Source organism: Phyllopteryx taeniolatus, chromosome 22 (genome assembly GCF_024500385.1).
Source record: "Phyllopteryx taeniolatus isolate TA_2022b chromosome 22, UOR_Ptae_1.2, whole genome shotgun sequence".
Taxonomy (NCBI): Eukaryota; Metazoa; Chordata; class Actinopteri; order Syngnathiformes; family Syngnathidae; genus Phyllopteryx; species Phyllopteryx taeniolatus.
In genome coordinates this window covers 2,838,045-2,856,099 of record NC_084523.1, presented here as the reverse complement: position 1 = coordinate 2,856,099, position 18,055 = coordinate 2,838,045, and the positions used below count along the sequence as shown (strand labels likewise).

The window sequence follows — 18,055 nt, the reverse complement described above, 5'->3', positions numbered from 1 at the left end:
CCATATTGGGAACGGTTCTACAGCCCCAACTGATGTTCAACACAACGTACGTACGGAAATTAGCATTGCCCCTGACCAAGCAGTCGCAACTTGAAATCTTGCGTTCCCACTTTATAGTGAAAGTGGAATCTCTGTTCACACCAGTGAAATTTTCGCGGTTTGTAGTTTAAACACTTTTTTTGGTTTTAGCTTGTTTAATAAATTAAAGGTGAAGAATGTCAACACCCTTCCATGCGTTTTGTTTCGTATGCAGCTCTCGGAGGACAACATTTGTCCACCAGAGGCGCTGTATAGCTCTCTTGGATCTCTTGGAGACTGCCAAAGAGCTTCAAAGGACCTGGCAAAGGACCTCATGTTCTATTGTATTGTCTGCCGCGGCCAAGAAACATCCTGTTTTTGGCATGCTGTGCCCACGAGACACGCCAGAGTTTCCATTCACAGCTTGCAGCATGTGAGGATTGTTCCCAAAAGCAAGAACAGGCAGATGCCAATCTGCCTGTTTGCCAGTATTAATAAACGCATCCAAAAAGTTTTGATCCTCACTGAGAGCAAAATGAACAGCCTCCTACACATCATCCTCTGTATTTTCTTCTCTGTACCCTTTAGACACACTTCAGTGCTGACAAATTGACCTACTTCATTTGCACTAGTTATTTATTTATTCATTCATTAGTAGTGGATGGAGCAGCATGAATTTTAAGAGATGATGCAAATGCTCTCACTTGTCACAAAATTAAGTACAGTTGGACAATGCAATGGGATGTTTGAGTCCGTCAATATATTGAATTCTGCTTTGACAGAATGGCAATGGCTTTGACAGAATTGAATATTCATAATAAAATCTACACCTCAGATGAACACAGCAGGCAGGGGGAAAAAATGGTAGCGACACACTCAACAGTAGATTAGCCCTCTTGGTTTTCCAAAGCCTCAGCTGGCACTCATTTGAAATATCGCATGTCTTTTAACAATCAAGTGAAACTGTCTCTCTTGTCAAACCTCATTTTGTGCAAATAATGTCTCGGTTATGTTGCTTTCAGGGTGCTTGTGAGTTTCCATTGTCCTTCCTCTTCGCTCACATTGACACATTGACACCTCACTAAAGTAATTTCTTTCTTTCTGACCAAGTGTAGTAAATAAACCCATTTGTAATGGGACTGAAAAGTCAGGTTGCGTGAAAAACGCTAAAAGCTATCATTCCTTCATTGGTTGAATCTGACCTCCAAAGCAGCTCCAGAGAGCCGCTGTTTTGTATTTGACAGCAGTGCCATTGCGTGATAGTTTTATTTCATTTTTTTCAAAGCCATACAATCAGTTTTTCTGTGTGCGCTGATGATTCGTATGTGCTGTAATGCATGGCAATGGTGGAAGAGCATTGTCTTATGAATTACTTGCTTGCTAGCAGAAGGTTATTGCAGAGATAAACAGAGGGATATAAAAACAAGACCTTCAAGTAATATAGAAGATGGATGCCTCTCCAGTGGGCGCCTGTGCCGATGACTCCATCACCTTTAGGTGTCGCTCTCTTATTTCCCTCTCTCCATTTCTAATGATACTGCCCCCCATCTCTTTCACTCTTCCCCTCTCCTCACCTCTGGCACTGATGTTAATAAACTCAATTGAAGCCCTTGTTGCATCCCCTCAATCATCACCCAACTTAAAATAACACTTGGGGGAACAAAGAGAGCGGGGCTAGCGTGTCGTTGTTATTAATTGTCCAATGGACGAATATCCCATTACAGTCGGACTGAGGAATTGAGACGGAGCGGGGGGTTATCTTGTGATTAATGCTAAGTTCGCACAATGCATGATTAATTTTGAAGCGCGAGGAGGTCTTTAATCACGGCCACATGCGATATGATCAATTATAGGGTGGAGAAAAAGAGCGGGATGATTAGACTACCTTTCAGCGCCAAGAACATATGTCACCCGAGGTTTCGTTGGTTCACTTGGAATGTAGGATTGGACTTGAGGTAAAAATGAGGAATTAAATAAAGCACGGAGGCTTTATTCAATGATTGCCTAAAAAAGGTATGGAGTTAATACAGTGTGTTGGGCTCACACTTCGTTCTTAGACATGAAAACTCACTGCTTCATATTGCTACGGAACTCTCAGTATTGCACTCAAATCAATAGGCTACATATTTTAATTTACAAAGCCGCACTAATGACATGGGGATTTTTTTTTTTTTTTAAAGATTTTACACTTGTGGCCACAATATAGATGTAACATGCGCACAAACCACTAATTTGTGGCCACAAAATACAAATACTGTATATGCACTACTGGTCAAAACCCCTTTTTTTAATCGAAAGGCAAGCAGTTAAAGTCCAATGAATGACTTGAAAAAACGGAAAAATAATGTACATATCAGAATTATAAAAAAGGCAGTCTCCAGACTAAAACCTCATTGAGATGGTTTAGTATGAACTAGACAGAAGCGTGAATGAAAAGCAATCTATAAGTGTCACACATTTAAGGGAACGTTCCACAGCAAATTTGGGAAGACTTTACTGAAGAATGTTTCATTTCCATTGCGGAAATAATGTCACAAGTGTGTTTAGCTTTGTTTAGAATGGCATTAATTGGGAGAGAGAACAATGGGCACAACAGCCGTATAAAAAAAATATTGTCCCTAGTCATGATCAGATGTGCAGTCAATTCAACATATATAAAACCATGTTCCTCTCCTCCACCTGGTGACCCCACGCTTATGTAAGAGTGTATGACTAAATCAATATACTTCAACTCCACAACAATCATTGCGTATTTGTTTTTCTATTATTCAGGTGACGAGGCCCCAGAAGTTTTTCCGGACACGGAGGGAAGAAATCCCCCAACAAGAACTCGACACACAAATGAGGATTCTTACATGGCTTGGGAGAGACAGCTGCCTTATGGACTGCGCCACAGGAGTCCCATACCACAAGCACGGCCATCTGGTAAGTGAGGCAATCGAAAGCAAATAGGCAAACTTTCCAAGTAAGATTCTCTGTTACAATCAGTCCTTTTTTCTTCTCATTTTGTGCTCACATTAAAGCACACGGTCTATCGGTTTCCAAAGCTACTCATTCCTTGAATTAAATCAACGCAAAGCAGCACTTTTTTTTTTTCCAAATTCTGCATGCCGAGCATTACACATTATGTTTCAAACCAGTGCCGAGTTGCATTTTACTCTTTGTCCCACACACGTGTCCTCCTTGAGCTGTTCTCAAAAGAATGTTTTTTTTCTTTTCGCTCTGTTCGGGTTCTGACCTCCCACTAAGAATTTGTTTATCTGCGCAACCCTTCTTTTACTTGAGAATAATTTGAGAAAGCAGGTTGAGTTTCAAAAGAGGCCTCCTCAAAGCAGAAGCGTTCGTTCAAAACGAAACGTGCTAAATGCCTTTAACACCGCATACATAATTACACTGGTCATTATTGTGTTTCCCTTGTTATTTAAAGCGAAAAAAATAGAGAAACTTGTATGATTTACAACATGATTCCATAATATGCCTGCAGGGTATATATAATTTAGCACCGCTTATCCTTGTCTATGTTTTGCCAGTGCAATGCTCCACAGACTGAACAACGCTTGTTCAAACCCAAAAGTCACTCGTCACTCTTCTGTCACTGCAAATTAAAATCATGAGAAGAAAAAAAAATCCCATCATCACTTCTGTCACAAAACAGAAAAATGGAAATGACCGTTACTGCAGAAAATCTAATTACAGTAAGAGTAATAAGTGAAGAGCTGCAACCCTTTGTAGAGCTTGTTAACCTTGTGTCAAATAAATCCAATCAGCATTCTAATGCAAGTTTTATGCAGGATACTGCTACGGAAACCATCAAGTTAAATGTTGATAAGAATGTAAGTTAAAGTGAGTTTTTAGAGCAGATAATAGAAAATTGTCATGTATTGCCACTTCACTCCTCTGTGGCCTTTCATTCCACCTTCCGTCATCCATGTGGATATTATTTGAAAGCTGAATTGCGGCAATGAATCAGGGTTAAAGCATTGCACACCCCGAGGCCTTCTGCCGGCATAATTGAAGCATCAGTTGGCGAAAAGGTCACATAATTCTGTACTAAGAGTGACAATACTCTCATAAGTGTGACTCCTTTTGTGTGTCATTTTTACTGACCTTCTGCTCTGTTATTGCATGTTGAGTCCACTTGATGTGTCCCGCGTTCAATTACAGCCATTACCTTTAGAATACAATTACACAGTGGAGAATGGAAGGGCCGGAGTTCATGCGAGAAGTTGTTCAAGCCACAAATACTTAGAATGACACAAGAGCATGAGCAAAACATAAAGCTTTGACGACAACAGTGCTGATTGTTGACAATGTCAACAATGACAGCAATGGTACCCTTTGAGTGTAGGTATGTGTGTGCACTCAAAACTAAAGCCAATTTTTCAGTATTATGAAATTGTTAGAAGTAATATTATACAGATTCTATATTTTGTATACCAATGTGAGTACGTCTTATTTTGTTCAGTGAACCAGTAGATAAATTGACTTCATGGACACCTTTCTGTGAAAGGGCAGTTATAATTCAGTAATTTCATTACATCAATGAGATTTTTATTTCATTTTTTAACCATAAAAATCGTCCCGCATTCATGAGCTACAGTCAAGCAAGTTAATAAATAGCAATGAAAGCGGTGTGATACTCTGTATCCTAACACTGCTTTAACTCGGTGCTTTAAATTTTCATACTAAATGGCAGTAAAGAAGGCACTATCGCTGTGAAAATATATGAGCTGATGATATGGTATCAGGTAATTTGAATGCTGGCGATAACATGCACGAAGCAGCGTGTACAAATGAAGAATTAGTCAAATGTAGGTAAAACCTCAACCAAGTAAAGCTTTAACCAACAAAAATCTCATTAGATGAGAGCTTGTTTTCTTTCCAGCCTTCAGCTTCAGTCACCTTGAAAGAGACATTTTATCAGAGGCGGCTCGAGGTGTGAATTGTGTGCTCTGTCATCCCGCAAAGCCAACTGTTCCCTCCCATATGTCAGCCAAAAGTCTTCGTGGGCTCACCTGCAGACTTATCACAATATAGTTTATCTGGGAGCCTCCCACCTCCACCTTTACGCATCATGCCAAACATGTTCAAATGTCATAACTGAGATGGTGGAAGCCGTGGACAGTCATCGTATCTGGCACACTACAGTATGGAGCAGAAGTAATTGTCAGTTAATCAAATCTGGAGCGGTGATAGTAGCGAGTCGCTATTAGAGGGCGACTTGACATTATGGATGCACGGTATATACAGTTTATGTGGTAAACGGTATGGAGTTGGCCTACGGTAGAGATGGCAATAACATTTGTTGGTGACATAATTGTATCTGCTTCTGTGTGAAAATGACTTCAAGCACATCCGATCATGGAGCTGGAAGCACAGTATTTTTTGGAGTTGATTGGTGAAAAGCTCGAGCTGGTTTAAAAAAAAAAGGTGTCCACATCAAACAGTCGTGTGTCCATCTCTGCTTTCCCGACTGCTTCGGAACTACCGGGGGCTCAGCTAACTTCAAGTATGCACCAGCTACGGCTGGCAAGCTAGCGGGACTAAACATTGCTTTTATGGCATAGCACCGCTCTTCTAAGTCACAAATAGTTTTAATGTTTATTAAGTGTTTAAAAAGTGTGTTTTTTGAGTTAATGTGCGCTTTAATCATTTCCAACGTGTTTAAAGCATGTAGAAGGGGTAAAACTACAAAAAAGTAATTCTGTGGTCTATCGCGGATTGGCCCGACCTATGTTCGGTCTGGAATGTATCACCCGAGGTATCAACAGAGGTTCACTGTAGGTGTCGTGTTTCAGTTTCTAGTGTGTGTGTGTAACTGGACCAAAAATCGGATTCTGGTAAATCCTCGACGGACGCATCATGTTTCACCTTGTGACACCCACAAGGTCCTGAAGATAGATGACCGTGTAATCGCTTGTGTTCGACCGTTTGACCTTTGACGCATTGTTTGTCGTCTACAGCCAATACATCGTTTCCAATTTCCATAACTGGATGGTAGAACAGGTTTAGTGAGCTAATGACAATCACAGTCAGTCCCTCATGCTGCAGAATTTTTTGTATTTTTTACCTTACCTTCGAGCTCTCAAGTATGGCACCCCAGCTGTTGCCAAGCAGTACAGTATGCTAATTGAAGGCATCCATAAACATGAGAAGATACAGTGTTGCTCCTGCCTTTTGAGTTTTGAAGTTGTCATGCAGACTTTACTGTAAATTCTCTTAGCGAGTGGGCCAGAATTTATGGCTCACTTCTTAGTTATATTCTGTATCTGAGTATACTTTTTAAATTTGTAATATTATTAAAAGCTTATTTAATGTATTTTTTACATTTAGTTTTTCTTTTTTCCCCCAGAATGTATTTAGCTCTGGCATATACTTTCCAAAGCTCAGGGAAATGTGTTCAGTGTATGTGATTGTTTGCTAAAACGGACAACGTCACTGAACTTTGCAGCATAATGGGCGCAATTTATGGGCCACCAGCAGCATCTGTTCAAACAAATCAATATAAAGAACATTTGTGAACTGAGGTAGACAATTCTTCACGAAAACCTAAGCCACGTTTTGCAGTTGCGCTGATCATTTCAAGGGCTTCTTTAGGGCGCTTGCTCCATGACATGCACCTATACCCTTATGTCCTTCGATATGATTTTATACAAAATCTTCTTAATTTGTCACTAAAATCAAAGACACAAATATGAAATGAGAACACTCGCTAGGGGAGCCCAATGCCAAAATTCACATCCAAACGCTCACTGCCGCAAATCCCGCACCGCGCATGGCGTAACTCTGCGAGGAGGCGGGCTCGACCTGATTTTCGTAATTTTGTGGACCGGCGTTGTGGAACATCCGCGCCGCTGTGGGTGTCATCACAGGGAACTTCAATCCTGTCCAATCGGAGCAGCTTCTCTCATTCCCTTTAAAAGCTTCACAACAATCTTGTGAGTCAAGGTACCATTGTATTTAAAAAAACTGAAATTACAAGAAGTTCAGGGGTTTTATTGTATTATTCTCAGGACTTTTATTGCGGTATTTATTTAGCCGTAACTTCCTTGTTTGCACTGCCGTCTGCGAATGGATTACGGTCTTTTTGGGCAGCACATACACAAGCACACAGACACGCACAGACACACACACACAGACACACAGTTCGGGGCTTTCGATTTGTCGAGCGCTGTGGTCGAGCAGACCTGACTGGTCTTGCCCCCTGGGTTAGACACACAATCGGCAGCGGATGTGCTGCTTCTAAACTGTCCCTGGGCACCATTTCAAATCCCTGTAGATTCCTGTTATTGATTTGAACTATTTCTCCCACCGCCAGCATCTCCTCCACCTCCATCATGTCATCTTTTGCTTTTTCTTCTCTTTCTTCGTTTTTTTTTTTTTTTTTAACTGTCCCCATACAGCTCTCTGTTGTTTTGTCTTGTTCCCAGAGGAAATTTGGAGATATAAAAGACAGGCATCTTTAAAATTGAAGCCACAGAGGATGGAAGGGTGGGGGGGGGGGAGAGAGAGAAACAACAACCTAGCATGACAACAGTCAAATCTACTTACTGTTGTGGCAGAGGCAGGAAAGCATTGTCATGCAAAAAGGTTGTGGGAGCAGCAAAAAAGAAAAATGCGAGTTTGATTTGAATGCATCAGGGCCTGTCATTGCAAAGCAAATAGCCACTTCCTCAAGATACTATCTCTCTGTCAAAGTGTGTTCAGTCACTTGTGGATATGTGTGGAATATAAAGTCATACTGTATGTGACGCCAGCAAAAGTTGGTGGAGAAATGCTAGTGGAGTGAGACTTCCTGCCAATTTGGTCCCATTTCCCCCGAGGGTCCCCTCGCACTGCATAATTGGGTGCTGTAAATGGTGTGCCGTATAATGACAATAATGACAAAAGTTAATAGAGAGAGGTAAAGTCAATCGCAGTTGAGATATCGACTGATTGGAAATGGAAGGAAGAAATGTCGCATTTCACCTCATGTTTTCATGCATGCTAAAACAAATTCAATTGGCTGTAAGTCAACATATATTACACAGTTGAAACGAATTTAAAGGGAAAAAAGCAGGCTAAATCTCACCTTTGTGTAATTGGTAACAAAGCCAAATATCATTAGTAGCCAGTTATATGTGTGATATCTAAATCTTTTAACAAACCTTTTTACATTTTTAATTAAAAAAAAGAGAGCTATCTTTCAACATTGTATTTTTCTCTCATCACGTTTTGATGTAGGTCAGGTGTAAATTTATTATTAGAATATAGTTTGGATAAGCGGTACAGAGAATGGATGGATGGATGGAATATACGCAAGGCTAATAAAAAACAGCGCCACAAATGGCCCCAGGGCTAGACAATGGGCTACTCTGTTCTTAAACAACAACATGGGATGTATTTTTTTTTCTTCTTCTCAGTACAAACACTATGTAAGCTGATAAAAGAGGGAAGGTGTGCGAGTAGTTTTGCCGCCACTGATGGCATGTGAACGGCCCCCTTCATACGCACTTCCACACACACACGAAACACAAGGAGTGACGGCAGCAGAGAGTGCCCTTCCATTAGCTGGCACAGCAAAGACGAGGCAGCAGTGACTTATGGGCACGGGCAACCTCACCGTGGGGGTGCAGGAGCTTTAAACACTAATTAGGATGACTTTGGGAGCAGCAGCTCGGGTTGGGCTGGAGAAGGTGATGCACTCCAGTAAAGAGGACATGCCAGACATAAATGGGCAGAAACAGTAATGACCCAAGTGGCAATGCTTTAAAAGGTTTTAAAAGAAATCAGGATCATTTTCAAAGATAGATGTCCAAGAGGTAGCCTTTTACCGCAATCAGACAGGTCGCTGATGAGAGAGGCTTCCTAAAAATATCCCCCCCCCCCCCCCCCCCTCCCCCCCTCTGTGTATAAAATGGACAGGTACTTGGCAGCTGTTCACTTCAGGGCTGGCCGGTCCAAAATGTCACTCATCACTCATTACTCGCTGTGATTTTAACCCAGTGAGAAGGCGGCCGCCAGGAAATGTTTAGCCGTTTACCGTAACAACGCGCTTGTTGTTTCTCAAAACATGACGTTAGAGTTCCAGTATTCACTTTTTCTCTCACCATACTTTTTTTTTGTCTCTTTATATATATCAATAATACACCGTTTACATCAAATTTCACCTTTTGACAATGGTGGACACTTTAGGCCATAGATTCTGAAAAAGGCATTTTAATGGCTTACTACACTCCTGTGGAATAAATGAATGGCGCAATTTTGATTTTAAGAAACAGATACCCTTTGCTCACCATGAAGAAAAAATATATTTTAATTGAGATGTGATAGCTCTCTCTGTTAGTGGTAGGAAACACTGTACTTTTGGCTTTTCAAGAAAAACAAAGTATATTGGGGGGGGAAAAAAAAAAAAAAAAAATAATATATATATATATATATATATATATATATATATATATATACATCAAAATGTCCTTTTCCCTAGGTTGTTTTCAAACTGAAAGTTGAGGGGTTAAATACAAATAAATGGATGTTATATACTGAAAGGAAGTTAAAAAAAAAATCTATGTGGGGGAAAAAAAAGGCCATGAACAAGCTGAAAGAGGAGTATAATTGAAGGCTTGAAGATTATGTGACAATCTATGTTTTGTTTATCCTTTGGTTTTTGGTTTAAGAACATACAGATCTCAGTTTCCTTTGTTGTGATTTAGTTTTGGTTTATTTTCCAATCTTCCCTGTCTGCTCGTTTAGTCTTTTTCTTCACCTGTTCTCTTGCATCAACCGATCAGTTCTCGTCAGCCACTTGTGTGTGTTTTGTTGTCTCATCAGTCTGTTTGAATTTCATTCCCTCTTTTTCCATTCAGTCAGTCTGACGATGCTCAAATGTTTTGTCTAATTGTTTCATTCTAGCTGCAGCACTTGTATTTATCATATACGTTTGAGTTTGAGTTAAATAGTAGTTTCATATTTTGTAGTTTCAGTTTGCAGTGATGTTGCTCCGTAAATCATATCTGTTTCTAATATTTTGACCCTCTCATGTCTCTCCATAACTATATTAAAAGCAGACCCAAACCCTGCAACAACAAACATCATCTGTGTCTGAGCATCCTTTGTTAAGATTCGATTTATTTGCTACAGCTCTTGCTTCGGATTTAATTAGATTGTGCAGATGTACCTAGTATGTTTAAATGTTTGTGTCTGTTAGTGGCTATTAGGTTGTTATTCAGACAAATAGCTGGAGCAAAGAGCAAGCTTGAGAACCATTACAATTTGGGTCAGAGAGGCTTAAATGACTTTTATTAACAGCCTGTCCTTGTAGTAACTTCAAATGAACTAGTCGCCGCAGCCCTATGCCTTCTGAAGCGATCAATAGGTGAAGACTGAAGCATCTTTGCCAAATCACTGCTCGAGCTACTCAGCACTGCAATGGACTTCTTTTAGTCAGCAGAGGACAGATGCTGTGTAGGCGTGCACAATCTTTGTGTTTATACAGGTATCTGTTTGTGTGTGATTGTGAGTGCCTAGAAGGTATTCTGTCAAGGAGAGTTTGAGTGTTTAGGAGGAAAGGGAGGGAGTGTGCCCAGAAGAGGCAGGACTGGCTACTTTAGCTTAGGGCCCGGGCCCTCTGTGAGACACACACGCACGCGCACACACACAGACACACTGCACTGCACTGCGTCTGGCTGCCTCTCAGCCATGTCAGTGCTCTGGCTGCTCCACAGTTGCCTCATTCGGTAAATAACACCATTCATTATCTGCCAGAAGCCTCCAAAGAAGCTCCATGGAATAGAGCAGTGTTTCACCAAACAACACCAGAAGCGGTCCAACATCATTACTCTTAGTTTCAGTAGCACACAGTCAGTCCATGTAGGACTGTGTTGGCTCCACTGTGCAGCATAGCTTTCGAAAATCTGAACTGGTAAAAAAAAAAAAAAAAAAGAAAAACTATTGTAGATCGTGGGGTGAAACTGTTGAACTGCAATGGGTTGTGAAGATAGAATGAGTGGATCAACAAAGAGATTTCAAGTCGTGTGTTAGTGTTTTTGGAGTAAAATTGTAAAAAGTATGGGACCATGACTCAATTTCCTTAAATCAACTTTCCCATTTGAAATAAATTGAAATGCTATTAATCGGTTCCAGCTCGCACATAAAACATTTTTTTCCTTCTGTTTGTGAGCATGGAAATAGCATTGTATTGTAAAATCTTACAAAAACAAATGAATGTGAAAAAATAACCTGGTTTGTTAAAGTGTATTTCGGCCCAAGTCACAACACACACATACACAGTAGTGTATTTGTGTTTTGATCTGCGCCTATTGAGGCATCAAGAGTTGTCTGACTTCTTGACTCCAACCCACCCTACTATAAATATCTCCCAGCATGGGATCAGCACTTAGTTGGAATAGCTTGCCCCCATCAGAGATTAGGTAAGATTCTGACATCTAGTGTTCCCAGGTGGTCTCCATCCAAATATTTACCAGGCATGACCATGTTTAGCTTCCAATATCAGATGAGACAGGGCGTTCTCAAAATAGTATGCCGGCATTAAAGTCATTCTATAACCTCGCATAATGACTTTGAGTACCGTTTTACTTTTTACTATTACTGCAGGCACGCATAATTGCATGTTGAAGACAATTTCCCAATATTTTTGACAGAGTTGGATTGTAAACTAAAATAGAAAGAGATGTTCATATGTACAGTCGGTCGTGTTCTCCTGAATGCTCCCACAGTGAAAGTGTCCGCCGCTACTCCATTTAGGCAGCCCGGTGTCAGCTCACGTCCTGGCCACCCAGGACCTAGCCTGATTCTTTCACCTGAACGCTTCATACTCGGCTTTACTTCGGTGAATGATGAGCTGTGCTCTGGTGGTCTTCTGTCAGACATGCTGAAGGTCAATCTTTTTTCGTTTTCGTTTAGCAGACCACATTTTTTATGTCATGCTTTTGTATCCCCAACATTTGGCCTATTACCGCATGTCTGTCATCATGTCTTACACTTAAGTCATAGGCAATGTATCATACTTTGTATTATTTTTAAGCATTTGCGATGAGTCATAGATTACGGAAGATTTGTTTGGACATTATTTGAGAGAATTCATTTTAGTCAGAAAGCAACCCGATTTTGTAGAATATCCTTTATCTATTGACCTCAAAAGTCAAAACACCAGTAGCACTGGATTATGACTCATATTGTGATGTAATATTCCACTGTATGTTGACACTGAGGAATGGACACATTTAAATCTGTGAATATTTCATGGTAATCAACTAAATGAAGCTATAATTCAATCTTTACAAAAAAAAAAGAATGTAGTTAGTTAGCAGACCTCATAGTGCACTATATAGGTCTCATAACATTGGAGCATCTTTAAAGTGAAATGCTCTGTCGGTATTAGTTAAATGATTATTATTTTCTGTTTTGAATGCAGCCCTTGTTTTGACCCAGTTTTCAACTTACATGAAGTTCCAAATAACAAGCAACTACTTCAATACACTACACGTTCTGAATGCTAAGTAATGCATTGTTATTGTTATGTTTATTCAATTTTGGACATGCATAAACAAACAATATTTTATTTACAATGTGACCTTTTTCTTTTCCCCCCCCCAACTAATTTCTCTATTTTTTCAAACCAAATAGCGACTGACAGATAAATATTAATAGGATTAAGCCGCATTGGGATTTCATCAGGGAACCCTATGGTCCCCAGCAAAACTGCAGCTGTGCTTTGGGACCTGTTCAGGCGATCGAGTGAACTTAATGTCAGGAGCGGGATGATGTTGCGCTTATACGCTACAACTGGAGTGATGACATTGCTGGCGACTAATGCTTTGTTGAGGGTACGGTTGAGTTACGCATGTAGTAGGGCCAACAAATGCGTGCTCATCATTTGAATTGCTCTGCAGCACTTCCTGTTTTTTCGGCATTGGGGTGGGAGGTCAGACAGTGAGAAAATGAGGCGTCAGCGAAGCCGAGGGCATCCCGTAATATACACACACGGTCACTGTGTGTGGCCGTGGAGAGGCAACAGAGGTCTTGATCGTGACACGAGGTTAGCACCGCACTACGCTTGCGCCGGCTGGGGGAATCTATTTGGTTGCGCGTCCTGTTTATAAGGGGTCAGGCACATTTGTAAACTGTCTAACGGAAACGATCGCCACCTCACAGCGGCCTGTCCTGCCACTGTGAAGGTTTAACGTTCTGAATAAAGAGGAGGAAAAGATGGTGCTCGATCAGGATTGAATGGGAAAGAGCAATAGAAGGGAGTTTAAAGGTGAATAGAAACAAAGGGAGCAAGCATACTGTTTGTGAAGTGAGGCGATATTGGAATATTTTGGTTACCTCTCGAGAATTTTAAACCACTGCAAACTCCAACCACAATAATAAACATGCTATTCAATTAATACCTCTCAAAAATGAACATAACTGTCTTTGATAAACCGGGTCTCATTGGGCCTCATTAGATTAAACAAAACACAATTTGCAGCAAAATAACTGAAATGACCCCTTTTGCCTTGCCAGAACAAAACAAACATGACCACTCATCTGACTTCATTTAATGATCCTCTTGTTGCACTAATAAAGCAGGCCAAAACAGCTCATAAATAGAATGTGTGAAAGTAATTTATGCAACTGTATTCACAGAGGTGAAAGACTATATGAACACTATATATAAAAAAAGTAATCGAATAAATTCGAAAAATATTAAAAAATTCATACTTGAAGAAAAAAAAATATTTCATTGTATCCACAAAATTCATTGTAAAAATATAAAAAGTGCATTGTATTAGATTTTAATCCTTACAGTTGAAACCAGAGGTTTACATACACTACAGACGTCACATACACTTTTTTCCCCACCCTGTCTGACATGAAATCAGACGAAACTTTTCCTGTTTTCGGTAAATTTGGATTACTGCAATTATTTCTATTTTCTAAATGCCAGAATAATGAGAAGGATTTTTTTAAAGACACATTTTATGACTTTCTTCAAAGTCAGAAGTTTATATACAGTTCATTAGTATTTGGTAGCACTGCCATTAAACTGTATGACTTGGATCAATCACTTTGGGTATCCTTCCACAAGCTTCTCACAATAGTTTTTGGCCCTTTCGCCCTGACAGAACTGGCATAACAAACAAATTTCTTGGTCACCTTGCTTGCACATGCCTTTTCAGGTCTGCCCATACATTTTCAATAGGATTGAGATCAAGGCTTTTCACGGCTGCCAGTTTGGCAGTGTGCTGTGGGCCATTGTCAATTTGAATCGTTGGCACCCAAGCTTTATCTTCCAAGCTGATGTCTTGATGTTGCTTCAGTATTTCCGCATAATGTTCTTTCCCCATAATGCCATCTATTTTGTGAAATGCACTCTTTCTTCCTGTAGCAAAACCGGCCCACAAAATGATGCTGCCACCCCTGTATTTCAAAGTTGGGATTGTGTTCTCAGGCTTGCAAGATTCCTTCTATTTCCTCCTAACGTAATAAAGCTCAGGATGGTCAAACAGTTAAATTTTAAGTTTTGTCAGACCACTGGACATGTCTCCAAAAAGTAAGGTCTTTGTCCCATCTGTCGTTTTATGTTTTTTATTTTTATTTTTTGGTGTAATGACTTCTTCCTGGCAGAGTTGCCTTTCACCCAATGATGGGGCAGTACTCGTTTCACTGTGGATAATGACACACTCTTACCAGCTTCAGCCAGCATCGTCACAGGTCTTTTTCTTTTGTTCTTGGGTTGACATGCCCATTTTGGACCAAAGTAAGTTCATCTCCGGGACACAGAACCTGGCTTCTTCCTGACCAGTATGATGGACGGACTTTCCCATGGTGTCGAAACTCTTGTATAATTGTTTGAACGGATGAACGTGGGACTTTCACGCATCTGGAAATTGCACCCAATGATGAACCAGACTTATGCAAGCCCACAATTCTCTTTCTGATGTCTTGGCTGATTTATTTGGACTTTTCCATGATGTTTCACAAATAAGCAGGTGTCTTTTTGTATAGTGTGTAAACTTATAACAGCGATATTTTATTATTTATCTTCTCCAAATTTGTGCCAGGGGCCAATCCCCTCTGTACTATTGTCACCCTGCCTTCAAACTACCTGATCTTAATAATGCAAATGCAAAGCAGTTTTCCCTGGTTTGTAGTGTTTTGGGAGACTTGATTCTCTTTGAAAGTAGTTTGTGTAATGTGGTTGGCAGATGAAGCAACAGCTCACCAGCAGCAGCAACATTTAATATGCTGAGCCGCTGTGAACAAATGAGCTTGAAACGACTACAGTTGTGTTGTTGTGTGAAGCTTTGCCGGCGATCTCCCTGGGAGTCGCGCTAACTTTCCTCACAGACACAAAACAACCGAGGGAGTCCGATTCGGTTTGCAGGCACACGGTCTATAAAAGCAACAATTAGAGCCAGTTCTCGGAAAAAGCCTCCCGCAGAAACACCCATGCAACAATCTGTTACATCACTGTAGCTCTGCTGCAATTATACAACACACGTTGCTCTTTAATGTTCACCCTGACTGCGTGCTGGGGAAAATGAGGAATTCTTACAGATCTATTGGAGACAACTTCTGCACAAACACCCTACACGTGGCACTACAAGCACAGTGACCGACTGATTGAGAGAACATACAATGGTATGTGAATGCCATAAAAGTATATCAAGTTCATGCAAAACAATGTACAATTTCTGACTACATTTTCTTATGATCGTGTTAATTTGTCCAACATAGACAGCAGATGCTCTTTTCTCTAAATACATTTCATAAAACTTTTAATTGTACAGTTGGTGGTCTGTATAGTATTCCCCCCATTCTCTTTGGTTTTATGAATCGGCATCCAACGTTTGCAAGTCTCAAAGACTGAAGCGTCTGCTTTGCCTCAGCTGGCTGTGTCCAAGTCTTTAGTTTTTGCTGTTTGACTACATGTCAGTCTGTTTGGGTTTAACATATGTTGAAGTCCAACACACAAATTATATGTTAAAAAAAAGCTACACAAATTGAGGTAAAATGCGCTACAATAGATGGTGTTCAAAGTATAATGAAAGCTGCGAGGAGCATATTATGTACGTGTCACGGGAACAAGCTTTAGATTTTTTACTTTAACCACAATCATCAATTTAAATGTAACCATTGGAGACTTCAATACTCTCATCATATGGTCCATGTTTTGTGAAAAGTTTGCAATAATGTAAATTAATTTGTTAAATAAAGGTGTGTGATAGTATACAAACAAGTGTTAGGGAACATCTGTGACTTCTTTGCCTCAAATACTAAGTGCTTTATAGTCGCCATTTATCTTGCATGGTTTGCCATATAGGCCTATAAGTCAACGTCTGTTGCGTAACTAAATAGGAACTTCTGGAAATGTTGAGAAAGTGGCCAGACTAGTGTTTTTGGATCTAATGCAAAGTTCCCCTCGTAGGATGAGCTGTCTCGATTCTCCAAGAAGACGCGTCATCAGCCTTATCTTTCCGTAGGTGATACAGTATCTATTCACACCTATCTCTAAGTGTCTCCTCCTCACCCACTGCTTTCCACATAAAATAAATTCTCGCCACTCCATCTTATTCTCGACTCGCTGCAAAATGTCCATTAAGTCCCGGAACTTCAGCCCTTAATGGTTACCTCCCGTCGCAGGAAGGTAATTGGTGTGTGTGATCGGATTCTGAGACATCACGGCTTGTGGCACGCTTCTGTTTTAAATGAAGCTCATCTTGCTGCTTTTTTAATCAGAGACACAGTGGATGCTCAATCAAGTCACATTACTTCTGATGGATCCGCAGAATGGGAAAGCTATTCGTCGAGTCAATTACACAATCACGCCCTCACCCACAGATTTCGGAATGAGATGTGAGGGAGGGGTCCCACTTTGTTCATCATCAAAGCCTCTCATGCAACAATCTTCCAATTATTCAACCGTAAATATGCTCGCAATGAAACCAACAGGCAGCACACCACTGGTCAGCCAAATGAAATTGGATGTGTATTGCAGCCTCCAGTGTGATTGATATCTAAATATTGATCGAATTCTCTATTTCCCACCAAATGGACCATTTAATTTGCAAAAATGTCCAATAGCAGCTCGTAATGAGGTCACAGGTGAGCCATCGCACCAACATTTCTGGCAGCTCCCAATGATGGATTGAGGAGTTGTCAACAAATCACCGGTGCAATATGAAATAAAAAAAAAGGCACAAATTATACCTCGCGCAAGACTTCTTGGCAGCGAGTGAGGCGAATAACCTCGAGAGCAAGATAAAAGTGGTCTTGATTCTTTTAATTACTGTATGTACATCTTTTCCGATAATCTCTACATCTACGGCGGAATTGACATGAAAAAAGACAGGCTACACATATTTCTAAAGGAGGCATGAACCTGATGCAAACACGAAAGCTTGTCTGTCTTTGTAGGCATCGACCTCCATGCAAACACACATTGAAACAATCGATTATACCGCCCTTTGAGTGATAAGCTTTACTCCATTTGTGCATAGATATCATACTTGCTCATGAAGATAACCATGAGGTACTAATACGTCTCTTGGGATTGTGCCCTTGGGAACGCGCAAGCAAAATAACCAGCAATGACTGATGTCTTCAGGATATGAAAAACAAAGTTGAAAGTCACTGAAATGGTTGCATTTGCATCCATGTACTAGACTTCAACGTTTAGGTTCATTATATACTGAAAACATCTTCCTACCAAGAAAAATACGCTTTTCATAAACATTTTCGTCCACTTTTTTTAGGATCGCAAAATCAACTTCCTTTATCACTGGTTTGTCTATAAAATATGTAAATGATAATTTAATTAATTCTATCTTTGCAAGACAGATGGGACCTGTCATGATTAAACTTTAGCATACATTCTGTTTTATAATACCACTTTTATTTTTAGACCGATACCATGTACAATAATTTATTCTCAAGTACTCACCGATATCGAGTACGAATACTACTAGTACTTTTGATACAGAACATTTTCGTTTACACAATGACAGGTCACAGATGATTGTGAACGAAAACCTTTAATACTTTCTGATGC

General features: G+C 40.2%; 1 protein-coding gene across 4 annotated transcripts in view; it reads left to right on the top strand.

Moving 5' to 3' along the window:
- Positions 1-18,055, top strand: part of tbc1d22a (TBC1 domain family, member 22a) — a 124,880-nt gene that overhangs the window by 99,252 nt on the left and 7,573 nt on the right. For 2 of the 4 annotated variants that reach the window (XR_009786331.1, XR_009786333.1), the window contains one exon: positions 2,791-2,931. Coding sequence is in view for 1 of the 4 variants with exons in the window: in XM_061761511.1 (XP_061617495.1) it covers positions 2,791-2,943 (153 nt within the window). In the remaining 3 variants the exon portion in view is untranslated. Of the gene's footprint in view, positions 1-2,790; positions 2,944-18,055 lie in introns of those variants that run through there. The other 2 variants (XR_009786332.1, XM_061761511.1) reach the window with 2 other exon arrangements.